At 38.6% G+C, this 16,085-nt stretch overlaps 1 protein-coding gene across 2 annotated transcripts in view; it reads left to right on the top strand.

The window, feature by feature from the left end:
* Window positions 1-16,085, top strand: part of GRM5 (glutamate metabotropic receptor 5) — a 298,495-nt gene that overhangs the window by 122,693 nt on the left and 159,717 nt on the right. For both annotated transcript variants that reach the window (XM_075140174.1, XM_075140175.1), the window contains one exon: window positions 6,832-7,081. In XM_075140174.1, coding sequence (XP_074996275.1) covers window positions 6,832-7,081 — 250 coding nt within the window. The remainder of the gene's footprint in view (window positions 1-6,831; window positions 7,082-16,085) is intronic.

Consider the following 16,085-nt stretch of genomic DNA (forward strand, 5'->3'; position numbering starts at 1 on the left):
GATACAGGAAATATCTAACGGAAATGTCTTAGAGTCAGGTAGATACAAACAGCTATTTCACAAACAGAAGGTACAGAAAATTTTTAATCTCTCCAGTCTGAAAACAAGGAGAGCAGACAGAGATGGCAGCATGTTTCTGCAAAAGCTGTCAAGCATAAAATCCTTTAGCAGATGTTAGCATCACGGAGGACTTCAAACATCGCTCAGTGGACAAGGCCACAGAGCTGCAGACGTGTCAGTGGGCAGGGTGGCTCAAAGGAAGCGTACAGAAAAGGCTGTTTCCAGACTGTTCCCTGTTCTCACGTAACAGCAATGTTTAAATGAGTCTTTCTTTTAAAGTTATGAAGTGATTATTTAAGAATAAACAGAATTGAGGTGCATTAAACTGTGAAACTACGTCATCGTTTTCTTAAGAGGAATGAATTTATTATTTCAAAATAGCCAAGAGAAGATGAGAAAGAGAATAGAAACTTTGCCGAAGAAATGATACTTCTGAGCTCTCTCAGATGAAGAGATAATGAACAGAAATATTTAATTTAATTAAGTACAGTTATATTTTGGGTATATTGTGTATTACCTCATGAAAATAATTTAAATATTATTTATTTAAACAAAGAGCTTATTAATGGAGCTGGTCTAAAAACCTTTGAATGAAAACTTCTGGTAGCTGAACATACTTAGTAGCTGAAACTTTAAAACCTCACAGAAAAGAGCTTAATTAATTTCTTAATGAAACATGTTGAATTTATTTTTAAATGTCAAAATATTTCAGTTAATTATTTTTGAAATAAAAATAAACTAGTTTCCTGATTCAGAATACATATTTAGGTTTTATTTTACATTGTAGAAGGTAATACGAGGTTTATATGAAATGATAAAATAGTCAATATCTAAATTAAATATTATAAAATCATTTCAACAAATTATTTCAATCAGGCTGAATTGAATTTTAAGAGGATTACAAGTGGGGTTTTTTGGTTGGCTAATATTTTTGAGATTATGGAAACATTTATTGTCCTCAAATGTACAAAACCCAAAATCTAAAAACTGTTCACAGAAAAGAAAATTAAGTTCATAGCCAGTATGATATCATGGTAACCAGAGCTTCTTTATATTGACACATCTTGTACTATCTTCATCTACCAATCCACCAGTTATATATAGGCAATCCTTTTGGGTCTGAGTTTTATGAACACTTAGCAATTGATAAGTGCTGTTTGAAGATCTTTCAGTTTCAAGAGAAAAGATAAACATCCAAGGAAATAGATATACAAGGTCTCCATGATCATATAGATGGCTAAGGACAGAGTCCTAACTGCAGCCGTCAGTGTTTTATCTCCCTTATAAGGCCTTAGCTGTTAGGTCATGCACTCTGAATCACTTTGAGTTTGTCTGTGCTTAAGGAAAGCAGGTACAGCAATGTTAAGGATGGAGTAGAAAGTTTTCTTAAGTTAATCACTGAGGGAGTTCTTGCCCCTCTCCTTTGCCATTTTCTAGTTCTCTGATACCTCTCCCAGCCCCGCCAACATTGCCTGGCTGCTTTGCTTCAGTAGATGTTTCTTTGCAGAAACCTTCCCTCAACATGATCGCTTGGTTCTGGGTGAGGAGCAAGAGAGAAACGTTCTTGACAACTCCTGCCAAAGCACATAACCTCACAGGAAAACAACTCCCGTGTGAAAACTAATTGCATATAACAGACCATATTTTCATCAAGAGGTCTTCCATCCTGGCTGCATACTGTGCTGTGCCACAGCTCTGCAGTAGCCCTGTGAAGAAGCTTCATAACGGCTGTTTCAACGTGCGGCTCCAAATGAGGGATGATGCTCGAGATACAATGTGGTGTCATGCTGAGGAAAGCCTAGTGGAACTTATTCTGGGTTAGTGTCCTTTCACCAGAGCAGCGTTCGGCTACTTGTATTCCAAATGTTAGAGATTGGTTTATAAAAAAGAGTAGTATCCTTCCAAATTTATGTGTGTACATATATATACATTGCCATGAAATTCAGACTTTCAGACTATGAGGAAAGAGCTCAAAGACCTTGAAGTTGCTATCTAGCACTCAAGATAATTTAACTGGAACAGCCCAGTCTCCGAGAGATTATTAAGGAAAAGATCTGTTTGGAGATGTTTAAGCAGAATATATTTTGAGGAACTATTCTCATTTAAGGTATTTTTTAATGGGCTGCTTTCAAAATGACCTTTTTATTTTATTTTTTGTTGTTTTATAGATATATACTTAATATAGAAACTGAAATCCCATTTAAAAATCATTTAAATAAAATATTTTGATTAAACAAAAACAGGCTATGATTTTTTTCTTTTTTTAGCACACACAGACAACTCCAGAATTTCAGGCACATATGATTTGATTTCATTTGGTTTGTACCCTTTAGAATGAAATAATGCTCTATTATTTCTCTATTATTTTATCTCTATTGCTCTATTATTTTATCTCTATTGTCCTGCTCTATTTGCAGACATAACTGTACCAGGAAGGCTGTGATTTTCATAATGTCATATCAGTGGCACGTGGTTGCTGTAGCTGCTCAAGAGATTTGGTATTATGTCCCAAACAATTACCTGATAAAAAATTGCATGCGTCGCTAATGATAAAAAAGCTCTTGTATTAAAAAAGAAATGTGTGACACCCCAAAAATCCCTGGGCAGGAGAAAATGTAGTTCATTATTCCATTTGGCTGTAGGGACTTTTTATCTCATATTGATAACCTTTAGTGTGATAGAGCAAATGTCAGTGTGTTTTGTTTACTATTTTAAGATTAAAAACCTTGTTGTTTTGCTGTGTAAGATCTTAATGGTTTATGTTTAGATAGTTTAATTGGCTCAATTGCTGGGCAGGAGGAGCAGCAAGAGCAGCTTGTAGTTTGCCTGACCCTTTTCTATCAGATTGAAGTATTATTATGTACTGTACTATATTAAGCTTCATCTGGAAAAAAGCACAATCTGTTCTTTTTAAGCTTCTTAATATTTTCTAGTACTGATTCATTGGAAGTGGAACTAACAGATTGTTATAGTTAGACTGTAGGTGGGGATGCATATGCTTGAGTGTTGAACAAAATTCCAACTCTGAAGCAGGGATAAGTTTTTTGCATGATGATGTAATCGATTTTTTTTTAAACATGCAGAGACATATGGGAATAGCTTTTGAACTGGGCTTAGGGCCAGACGTTCAGGTAGGTAACATGCAGGATTCAGGCTGGCATTTTAAAAGAACCCAGCTGCCAGTTGTTGTCATGAGTATAGGACATATTTACAAAAGCCATCAACAGCTAGCAGCTCTGATTACGCCATCGACAGACAAACCTTCAAGAGGAGATGAACATCCAGTAAAAAATTGTGATACCTCCTCCAGCAAAACCAGTCACAATATAGAGGTGATGGTTTCCAAACACTGAAAAGGAGATGGAGTTTGGAGGGGGAGGAGGAACCGAATTGACCATACTTCCAGCTTGTGTTGTTTGCTGAGTCTTTTCTGCTGAACTGGAATTAGCCAAGCAGAAGTAAATCAATCCCCCCTTTCTGTTTAACTTTTCGTTAGGATCTTTCTTTAAACTTAGAAATACAAACAAAATAGCTACATGGACAGATTGCCAGGACGTAGGCAGCTTCCATCACAGGGGACTCACAGAAGATGTTGTTTTGTTTCCAGTACAGGGCTTCTGAATTAATCTTCACTTGGAAGTGAAACTACAAACTCCTTCTCAGAGTCAGGCTGCATAAGTTCTCACCTTGTCCATCCATGTGTGCAAGCCCAAAAGTCCCTGTATCCTTCTCCTTGTGTCATAGACCTGGCTGAAGAGTGGGAATTGCCCCAGTCAGTGGAAACTTGCTTTTGCTGTGGCAGTTTTAGTAGTACTACTATGGAAATGCCACAGTTCAAGAATCAAATGTCCATGAGGAGCCCAGTTCCATACTGAAAGCATGGAGATGCTCTTCCACTGTGAACCTCACATCTCATCCTCAAAGAAACGATGTAATGTAACTTACCCAGCTTCCCACTCCCGTTCCCTCAATAGTACATATATACCTTTATGCACACACAGGTTTTCCACAGAAAGAAAAATAGCTCAGAGGAAATTCATCCTAATATGTGATGCAGAGGAGTTTAACAGAAAGAATTTATTTTCCATCAAGGAGTGTTCATTATCCCCACAGTATAACTCAAATTAAATATACATACCTCATCAAACCTTTTGCACAACAGGGGAATTCACTATGAATAATTAATTAAGTAGAGTTTAATCAGCAATGATCATGACAAGAACTCCACTGGTGTATTTGTATGAGTGTCTTGAAGCAAAGCTGCTTTCTGTTTTCGTCAAATCTCCCTTGAGCTCATGCCATATAGCTATGGTTTTCCCGGTTGGAGAACTCAGTCACTCTCAGATTTGGACTGCCAGGATGTTTTTCTTCCAAATGTTTAGAACGTAACACTTTGCTAAGTGGCCTTGGTAGTTTAACATGTTTCCTCTCATTTTGGATGATGTATTACTTTCTGTATGGTTTCACAAAATCTGCCTGTCTTGATACATGATGATACATGGCATTTGTGCCAGAGCAACCTTTATTTGACTGGAAAAGAGTTAATGTGCTTTGTGTTCATTGCAAGACCTACTATTTTTCAGTACTGTAATTAAACTTATTCTCAGCTTTATAGCAAGCCTCAGGGTAACAGTTTATACATTTATAACACTTTCAAACAAAGAGTGCAGTATCTGGAACATTGAAGAGATCCAGTTCTGTAAGCCAATTAGACCTGGCTGCGAATTTTCCATTGACAGTTTTTTGACAGAAAATGAAGTCTTCAGAGTTTCAATCTCTTTCAGATATACTATGGAACAGCTTTCCCTCAAACTTCCATCTTCTATGAGAAAGTTTGATATGATTTTTTTTTTACTTTCTATTTTCCGTTAGGAAAAATGAAACAGAATATTTAATGTTGATCCAGACTGACCTAAATAAGAATAATTTTAAACAAAGTAGTGTATTTCCTGTCAAACAGCTTAATTTTATTTTAGATGGCCTCAGGGCCCGGTGGGAGTTATATGTGACTGACCCCCATTTTTCCTTCAGATTGACCTGAGGCTATAATATATCTTTCACGAGGCACCACATTTTCGACCTCTAGATGAACTGTTTCAGCATCTCACGCGAATCACTTGATGCTCATGTATCACAGGAAACATAGTCTGCCATAAGAGCATGGCACGTGGGGAAGGACTGGGCACCAGATTTACAACTCCCAGGAAGCATTGCAACAACTGAGTTTAAAAATTGTCCAGGCACAATTTGCATAGTAATGTCTTTTCCATCAGTCCTGATCACAGCAGCGGGGGAAATGAAAGTCGTATTAGCTAAGGAGATCTGCATTCAGGTTGCCGTTCTGGTTGGGTACCATTTGGAAATTTCAAAGTCTCAGTGATTCATTCCTGATGTGAAATGAAGGTAAAGGTATTTCCTCTCTCCTGCCCTTTGTCTATTTTGGCTATTCAGATAGTAAGATCTTCAAACTGGAGACAGTGTTTTTCACATCCATGTACAGTGCTGAGCCTAATACAGCCTCTAAACCTTAGCACCAGAGCAACAGGGACGATTCCCCAGGTGGGCAAGCTGGATGCTTGGTGGCTCCAGTGTCCAAGGTCACAAAACCGGTTGTCTGATTCTCACTGCTTCACGTGCATTTTCACTGTCAGTGCTCTTATATACTCGTAACTGCTGTAAAAGAAAGCATTTTCCTTACAGATTCTTCCATTTGCAAACTAAGTGAAGGATCAGCAGTTCCTTGCAACAGCATTACTTTAACACTCTCAGTCTTATTAATTTACTGACTGTGTTTCTGTGGAATATTACTGAGGGGTTAAGGCAATATTTTGGAGAAAGATTTCCTGCCTCAAAGGCCTTCTTATTTAAATGAGACATGAAACAGATTTAGACAGCCAGATGGAGGAGCACAGGGAACCAGAGAGACAATCCTGGTCAGGATGATTGTCAGTGGTATCAGTACTCCCACTGTTTAAGCACTGTGACTTTTATGTGGGCCTGGCAATGAAGAATTTTCCATGGTGAGACAGCATAAATAAAAATAAATATATCTATCTGTTATTATTTATTATCAGTCTATCCCACAGGGGAAGAATAGATTGAAAGAAAATATGAAGTTTATCCTGTTGGGTTGGTAGACATTAAATTTAAGAAAAAACAAACACAGAAGTACAATTAGTCCATCTGTGATCCTGTGATCTCTGTAATGCTAATCCTCAATTTTGCCACCCATTCTCCTAAGTCATCAGAAGTTTTTTCTTTGTAGGATAAGTTTTATCTTTCACTGTAATTAAAAAATTATTGCATTTCAAATTGCATTATGAACAATGTCATGTTGTTATGAGTCATTGTTTTGTTTTGCTTATATTTAAAATATTTATTCTGAACATATATTTTTAGATTTTCTGAAGTAAACCCCAGAACACTTGACCGCATTTAGTCAATTTAAGAGAATCAGAAGAGACTGCAATTTACACATACATTGTTGTAAACATTTGGGACCAGATGCTCAAAGGTATTGAGGTACCTAACAGCCTTTGATTTTAACAGAGATGCAGGCTCCTAAACAGAAGTGAGGTTTCTGGGAAAATATACTGATCTTGACTTGAAAAATGGATTAATAAATTGAAATGTTAATGTTATTTTGTTAGGATTGGTGCACTGATCTCTACGCAGATATGTTACATATTCTTTTAAATATTCGCTGTTTCCAAAGCAAGAAAAGCTTCTGCAAATTTTAATATGTGCATATGTGTTTCTGTTTGTATTTAGGAAACTATGGTGAAAGTGGAATGGAAGCTTTCAAAGATATGGCGGCCAAGGAAGGGATCTGCATTGCACATTCCTACAAGATCTATAGCAATGCTGGTGAACAGAGCTTTGACAAGCTGCTGCGAAAGCTTCGGAGCCACCTGCCCAAGGCAAGAGTGGTTGCCTGCTTCTGTGAAGGCATGACTGTGAGAGGGCTCTTAATGGCTATGAGGCGCCTGGGACTCGCTGGAGAATTTTTGCTGCTGGGCAGGTGAGTAATACCATGCAATTATAGCCAGCCTCTTTACTGAGTAGGGTAAAAAAATAAGACAGTCCAGTCAAGCATAGGTGAAACACATACTCATGGTGTCTCCTACCTAAAAGATAGAAAATAATGTCAGCCATGTCATAGTGGTACATACTCTACAAACACGTGCATCGTTCTCATGACACGCCAGGCAAACACAAGTCTGCTTGGCCAGTCTTAAGAGCCTTGTGTAAGGGAAGGCTGACACAAAAACGTTTGATTTGAATCATCCATTTTGTTCACTGCAGTTTAAAATGCACCATGTACGTATACAGCCTGAAGCTATGCCTCACTTAAGTAACACTGTGTTAAGAATTGCTGATGTGGCCTCTGGGTGGACATGAAATAGATCTTCCCAAAATATAGTTTGTTAACCATCACCTTTTCTTCCTTCAGCCAACGTGCTGACATGTGCATACTGTCCTGAAAGCAATATATAGGTAATCCTTTCTTTTATGTGGAGCTCAACGATATCAGAGGTTCCTTCCCTAACCACCAAGGGAAGAAAGGAAAACTCACTCGGATGTGTTCACCAAGCAGGAAAAGACCCTGGGCTAGTAAACAGAGAAGTAAAAGATATTGATGCAAACCTACTGGAATCTTTATATTTGCCGCATATTCAACAAGTGAGCCTTAAATGAGATAAGAAAAATGGTGTCTTGACCTCAAAATGGCACATGCCAGGAGTCAGCTAATGGGGCCTGCTGCTTTTCCAGTGCATTATTAGAAGGATGACCTGATGTTGTCCCAAGAATGAACTGTACAGGAACACGAATAAAACGGTGTCAGTGAAACCAGCTGTCCTGGTAAGACCCTCAGGGAAACATGTAAGGACTGCAGCTCTGCCCAGCTGTCTTGGAAACTGGGACGCTGAGACTGTCCTACTGGTAGGACACCAGCCTCTGTTCCCAGTCTGCCTGGTTGCACACAGCTGCCCTTCCCCCTTGGGCAAAGGGGAAAGCAAACAGGCAACAACAGAGACTCCTACCTCTGCCCTTACTTTTCGGCATCACCCTACATTTTGGCAATTTCAGATGTGAATTTCTTAATTATTTCTCTGTCTTATGGCAACTGTGTCCGCCCTTCCTTTCAAATACATTTTATCTGCAGGCACTTCCATGGATTATTTCGATCCTTTTCTGGACTGACACCCAAAGGGACCACAAGCCTCAGGGTGAGATTCACCTGAACACATTTAGATATCTACAATTTAGATACTTCCATGTGGGCTAGTCATCACAGTTCCCTCTATAGTTAATGGAGAAAACCAGGACCTTCTTAGGTCCCTTGTTTGTAATGTGGACATTTCAAGTATTGCTTTTTTTCAGTGAAAAATACCTGTTTCTAGCTGCAGTGGGAACTGTCATGCTTAATTATAAGAAAGTTGTTATTCAGTATATGACTTTTGTTCAGTAAATTGAAAGTGATAGCTTCTCTCAGAAGTCTAAACTGTAAACTGCTTGAAGTTAAAACAAACATCCTTAATTCTACTGGACCAATTTATGTGTGTCCATGCCTGTGGCAGCACTATACAATGTATTTGTGAAAACTGTAGCATGAACTGGAAGTGTTTACAAAGAAAGAAAAAGAGAAGTGTAGGGAATTTTTTTCTATCCTTTCTATTTATTAACAGAGATTCCAAGGTAATGGCTGAGAAATGGCTTCTCAGACATAAGTTAACCTGTCCCCAGCCAGTAGCTGCTGAGGACAGATGTAAAATACTTGCACTTACCTTTACCCAAGTAGAGCATTTTTATGGCTGCATCAGCCAGCTGAGGACAGCTGGAGTGATATATTCTCTCTACATACGCCTCTGTGCTTGGGAGATCCCAAGGATCTAGGAGCCTCCCATCTCCTTTCAATAGATTTGGTTCAGATTTAGTTTTAAAACCAGCTATAAGCCAGAAACAAAACAACTAGTTTTGCCTGCTGAGGACCTTTGTTTTGCTTTGAGTCACCCTTAGTCAGAAGAGCAGACTGTTTTATGTCCCTGCAATGCAGCAAGACTCATGTGCAGAGTGTGGGATGTTGCGGAGCGGTTATTTATGTTCCACAAAAATGTTCATTCTCACAAAAATGTTCTCCTTCTGCTGTGGGATAATCTCAAGGCTTCTCAGCAGTGGGGAAAGAAAAAAGCAAAATATAAAGCAGGGAACTTGCAGGAAGGTTTCTTCATGTAGATGGGATGCAAGACAATAATGTCATTGTCCATTGATGGCCTGAGTTCCTGTAGGGATTTAAAGTTCCATTTTCCAGAACCTTGATGTGCTGCGTACTCTCTTGGTTTCAGTTGTTTGGTTGTGTTGGCTACGGATATTTAACTGTTGGTCCAGAGCTAAGCTGATTGGTTGGTTCTGTGGAGAACGGCCTAAGGCACTGACCTGGGATGGATGTGACACCAGAACAAACCCAGATCTTACAAGCAGATTATGTTGGGGACTTTTTTGTGCATCATTTATATATGGGAAAAAGGCATTTAGCAAGATTTTGAAAAGAACAGGTGGTTCAGAGCACTCAAAGGGGAAAGAGCTACATCTGAAATAAAAGAAGGCTCGTGCAACTAATTTCTCTTGTGAAGCTACGCAGGAAAATGGACTAGGATAAGATTTATACTTTCATTCATACTCTGATCCTGGAGTTGCTCTGGGCTGCCCATTCAACTGAGAAGGTTATAAAAGGACACTCCGAATGTAGGGAGAGTGCCTGTCACTGAAATACAATGGGCTTACACGGAAAACTTCATATACTAATGGATACTTATTTGTTACCCCACAAATGCATTTTGCTTCCCTCTTGTTCTGTGGAGAATTATTTTATTTCCAAATGCACAGAAATAACTAAAGTCCCAAAACCACACAGCAGCTCTGTAGGAAACCACAAGAAATCAACATTTGCACTTCCTCTTAGCTTTTTTTGTTCCATTTCTGATGTGGGTTGACCCCTAATATTTCCAATCTGAAGCCTTGTAAAAATACTGAGGTTTTTGGAGGGCGTGGATTTCTCATAGCACCTGTTTTATGCTCAGATAAACAGAAAATGGAGCAGCCAAGGAGAGTACGTATCAAATAAATCACCCTGTAGAGCCCCAAGGGGAGGAGAAAAGATATCCTTCAATAAACACTCCACTCTTGACATACTATGCAGTTCCTGAAATTGTCTTGCCTGTCTGTGACAGAGATGAAAGATGGCAAGTCGTTAGTGATTGTAGCGTTCCCGAGCCTTTTGATTCATGGAAAACATTTTAAATGCTCAGCAAATATTTACCTCATGCACCTTGAGGAATTGGACTTAACCTCAAATAAAAAGGTGAATGTGCTGACTTTCAACTGTGAAAAAAATGTTATTTTAACCTAACCGTTATTCAACTTAATTGAGATATGGACACCAGGCTTCATCTGTTTCTGTTTATTGCTTCTGCCATCCACAGTTCGTATGCCAGGAGATATCCTTACAGATAAAATTAATTAGAGGATAAATAATACATTCTGCATAGCAGAATAACTTTGGAACATATTTCAGAAGGAAATATGGAATATTAATTGTATAGATAAAACCAATTTGCTTGTAGGTGATTTTCAGCTGTCCTCATTTTATGTAATAGTTGGCCCCAATTGCTGAAATTTTGTTTCATGTTATATGAACACCTTCATCTTCCTCCTCTTGACTATTAGTGTCTGATGTTTGAACAAAACCTCTGTGATAATTCTCGCCAGTGATAATTTTACCTGATGCCTTTCATCTACAAGGATTCCAAAACATGTCTTGGAATTACTAAATGTTACAGTGCTGGTTCACATGATTTTTTATAATACAATAGAAACTTTTAACCACAACTGAAATAATACATATAACTCTCCTAAACAAAATGGGGTCAGAGAACAGTACTGCAGTATTGGATAATTTTTTTCTTTTTTTGCTCGCTGGCATTGTTTTATCCTATAGCAACTAACACTTTTAGGGTGGGACTGGACATGGTGTTGGTGACAGCACTGTCAGGGATTGTTACCAAGAGGTGGTTTGGACACAGATAGTTTTTTTGGGGTAGAAGAGTGTTAATATATATGGATGCAGGCCTTGTATGCCTCTTACCTCCGGATGACGTAACTGTCCCTGGTTTGTTTTATTTAATAGTATGAAAGTAGCTATTGTACAAACCTACAGAGCAAGAGGCTGAAATTTTGCAAAGCACTTGTGATTCCAAATGAAAGACAGTAGGACTTTTCTTACCTTAAGGAGAGGAGAAGGGAAAGGAGAAGGGAAAGTAGAGACATATAGAGATAAAATGGCTTGGTCAACACCTCCAGCTTCCAAATGGCATTCCAGAGGCAGTATTGTTCTGCAAGGAATTACTGGAACTTCCATATGCTTCATGTTCCAGTATGTGTACCGTGTGTCAGACTTACTTGGATATTAACCTTGTTTGAGTAAAGAGAAGTTAATTAAGATTATCTGGACTTCCTTTTGTATAAAATGGAAAAATTCAACACAACCAGTAAAAAAATCTACAGAGGTGGAAATATTTCCTTAGGCTCTAGTACTGATTCTGATTTTCAGCTGTCCAGTTAGAGAAACACAGCCAAAATTTATCAGTCTTATTTAATCTCCGCATGGTCCTCAGATACTTGTTCAGTCAAGGGCTTACAGAAATGTTATAAAATTGTGTATTTGATTACAATAGCTGCAACAAAGGGATGGGAAATCTAGAACTACAGGGCATCCCACAGAGTTTCCGTGCTTCCTTGAAGTGCAGTCAGGACTTGATGACTACATCCTTAAATGTCCTTGCAAAGATTGAGAATCACATCCTACATTTTCAGAATTCACTCTATTCTGTGATATGCAAAAGGCTGTGACTCAGGATCAGGGAAACCCTCTCGGGCATGTCATCATTGGCAGAACATGTCCAGCTGAAGGTGGATAAGGTGAGGCCACCAGTTCTAGAAGTGTCATGATCACAAGCAATTCAAGTGACGCTCTGCAAGAGGGCAGAAGGCCCAGTGAAGCAATGTCCATTCTTCTCAGAACAACACATGTATTCTTTAGCTTTCACAAATCACCTCTCCTAATAAAAGGAAGATATGTGCTTAATTCTTGAGGAGATGGATTGGAGGAAATTGTTATTGATTCTGAGGCTCACAGATGTTGCAGCAAAAAGAGCTAAGTAGAAGGTGAGTAGTAGACATGAGGATAAGGAGGGAGAATAAGATGTGGAGGACCATTAAGTTCCAGGAAGCCCCAAAAGTAATTTGGCTGATGATAGGAAACTCAGCAATATACGAAGAAAATCTGGTTAGCAACCAAAAAGGGCAACTATTGCTGAAAGAAAATTAAAGCAAGATAGATGATCTGAGGAAATGAGTTATTTTCAATAATTTAAAAGGAGATCTTTTGTGAGACTTGTAAAAGTGTCTGTTGGACAAAGAAATATCTCACCGCAGAGGATGTAATAATTTCCCTCCTGAAAGTATACTGTATGGTGTGGGTTAACATGCCTTTTTCTGTGTTTGTACAAGTCCAACTGGCGAAGAAGTTCCTGTAAAATAAATGAGGATATGAAATTTTGCAGACCTGAAATATGCTCTAAATTTATTTTTGGTTATTTCTGCTGCTTCAGGGAGAAATTAATCAGCCAAAATTCTTCTATCTAGAATAGTTCTAACCGGATAACCTTTGAAAAAAATGTGGAAGCTAAATGTAATGTAAGTGTACAGAACTCTTCTCCAGGGACAAAATAAGCAGGTGAAAAATACTTTCAGAGTACAATCATGCAACCCCAGCATATATGAGGAGTCTGCTCCCTTTTTCTTCAAGGAACCTGCTGCAGCCTCACCTGAATGCTGTTTCCTCTGAGGCAACTGTCTGCTGCCCACTCATTCATTTATCTCTCAGTTCTCTTGTTCAGGTGTCAACGTGTAGGAAACAGTTATCATATTATACCTAGTAATTAAATGCTCTGTAATTAGCAGCATTAAGTCAGAATCTTCATTGCCATCCAAAAGACAAAGAACTTAAAAGTAAAACAAAGGTTTGCTTTTCTAGAGCTGTAAAAGAGATGAGGGAAGTGAAAAGCTGTCTTCCCTCCTATATCCAAACAGTGTCCTTAGAGGTGAAGCAGACTAGAGGGTAAAGAATAACTTAGCTTTGAAAAGGAGCTTTGTAGTCTCCATTTAGCTGGCAGCCTTGGAGCTCAGAGACCCTCAAGGTGGGCAATACCAGCCCCCACCTCTGTCCTGTTGCAGATGGAAGCAGTAGAGTGGCTGGCCAAGGCTGTTTGTGCAATAATGGAAAGGAGCATTATTTTCTTTCTATGGTATGAACTTATAAAAGATTAACACAGGTAAGGACTCCACAATCTATGCTTGAGGATTTTAGGGAGACGGGTGAGGCAAAATTCTACACTGAAAACAAATCAATCAACCTGATTTTCTTAATCTTCTTTTCTCTCTTTAAAATCTTTTTTTTTTTTTTTGTGTATCTATATGACCTCTTTCTAATAGATATTACATCTTGCAGCCCAATTTCACAGTCACTAATATGGATGGAGGTAGTGGGGGATGGGAGCAAGTTCTAAGCATGTTTGGAAGAATGTCTTCATTTGGACCTTTCAGGAATGCTGCATCTTCCCTGGGGTGTGTGTGGGTGTGACATGGTATCAAGCAAACATCAGAGAATTTCCTAGTGTGCCAATGTGTCAAGTAAACATCAGGGACTTTCCTGGTGCACATATTAGCAAGTGAGCACACCTTCTATTTATGTCGGTAAGAGATGCATATGTCTCTAAGAGGAAATTCAGGTCCTACACATCTGAAAACATAACATTAAAAAGTAAACATGGCTGTATCAGGTCAGATCAAAGGTCCACCAAATCAATGTGTTGTTTCTGGAAGTGGCCAACAGCAAATAACTGGCAAAAAGTGACACCAGGCCAGGGTCAAGCAAAGTTCTCCTGGAGCATTCTTAAATCTACAACTGATCTGCAGTTCGGGAACACCCTAAATCAAAGTTGGTGTCTTTGTAAGGGAAGCCCTTGTGCAGTGCACTGCTATGAGTAAAAAGGAAGAAGGACAGACAGAGGTAGATCATGAATGCAGAGCTTAGTCCTAGGAGATATGAGCTTTAATACTAGTACTGGCACTATATTTATTAGTGATTTTGCATGTGTCATTACATATATATGTCTTCGCTTTTTCTCTGTAACTCTCTTTCATGACTATAGACAGTGAGCAACTCAGGCTAGACACTGTATTTTACTATGTACCTGTGTTGCCCTTTGGACTAAGAGGCTCCAAAGCTCTTTTGATAACTCAGGTACTACCATAAAGCAACACTACTTCAGTGAGCTCAATAGGCAGTCTTGCTCAATAGGAGCATTGGTCATGAATATATCCTTCTCATGACATGACAAATTATGAGTGTGTCCAATTAAATGATTTACTTCCTGAAGGATCGGATCTTTCTTATCTAAGACTGGCATTAACAACCAAGGGAAGGTAGCTTTGTCAGTCAATACATTTGAGTAGAGTTGTGCCTTAACACTGCAGAAAATGGCACTGGCTGGGAACTCAGGATGTCATTCAAGTCTTTCACTTCTACACTGCAGGATCATCTCTACCTAATTCATGCTTGATCCACCTTTGGATGTATCTGCTTACAATCTTTCAAAGATAAAAATTCCACAGTCTCCTCAGGCAACAGACTCCTATGCTTAACTAGTCCTTATAATCTTTCTAATGTCTAACCTAGCTTTTTAAACTTTTTTTTTAAGCCTATTACTTCTTGTCCTATCAATGTGAACAAAGGAAGTCGTTAATTCCCTGCCTTTCTAAGACTACTATTTATATATTTGAAGACATATGCTTACCCTCAATCTGCTTTGACAATTTTCAGTATGAAAGGAAAACATGTTTTATGCTTCAGAATAACATGAGGTTTCTATTCTCTCAGTGGAAATGAGACATGGGGAAAAGCACAGAAAAAGAGATGGCAAAGAATCCTGAAGCATTATATAAGATTTGTTTTCATTGCAAAAGGACAAATCCATGAGATGACCTACACAGCTGAAAAATAGAGAGTGAGACAATCTCAAAGTCAGCTCCATATTGCCAACAGACCCGTACTTGCGGTTCTGCATGAAATCAAGTCAGTGGCATTGCTGGGAAATTGTGTCCATTTGTGGGTACATCTCTGTTCTCCCACAGGAAATACACGCTTCTGATTTTACTTTCGACTTTAAAACTCTACTCTATGCAACAGCTTATTAAAACTCAGAATGTGAGAAGTCTATGGGTGGCTCACTTAAGATTGTTCTCTTCAAATATGTCTTCTGAGAGTGATAGGCAATACGCACAGAGAATTTTCTGAGGTGAGTCTATTTTGAGGATGAAAAAGGCTCTTCCAAGTCTAAGAAAAGAAACTAAAAATACTCTCGGAACAATGAAAACATTTTCTATTTAAGCTTGGGAAAAGATGAGATGCTTTCTTCTCAAAAACAAGAATTCAAGAGGTGAAAAGAAATTAAGATCTTAAATTCCACCATTGTTCTTCCACCATTCTGTGTAGGGTACATGATAAAAAGTAACTATTTAAAACACTAAAGCTGAGACTGAAAATGTGATCCAGTATATATTCCTAGAAAGATTTAAAGGTAGTCTGAACAAGATGAAAGCTAGTATTGTCCTTGAGATTCTCTGATCTTTAAAACAGCTATAGATTTTGGTTAATGAAGTTAAGTGAGCCTAAAATGATTTCCATTAAATGCTTGGCATACGTCCGTCCAAAAAAACCCCAAACCTACTTCTGCTCCCTTGAAATTAACATTGTGACAGATAGAGGTTTGCTGGAAGGTGCTGATAAGCGGTTAAGATCTGTTTCCTTTCTATTATCTTTCTCTGTAGTATGTGATTTATCTGCATCACCCCAGAGTCTGCACCTAGGAATAGTGACTCACTGCATACACACAAACCACACA

This window comes from Calonectris borealis, chromosome 1, assembly GCF_964195595.1.
Source record: "Calonectris borealis chromosome 1, bCalBor7.hap1.2, whole genome shotgun sequence".
In the NCBI taxonomy this organism is placed as follows: domain Eukaryota; kingdom Metazoa; phylum Chordata; class Aves; order Procellariiformes; family Procellariidae; genus Calonectris; species Calonectris borealis.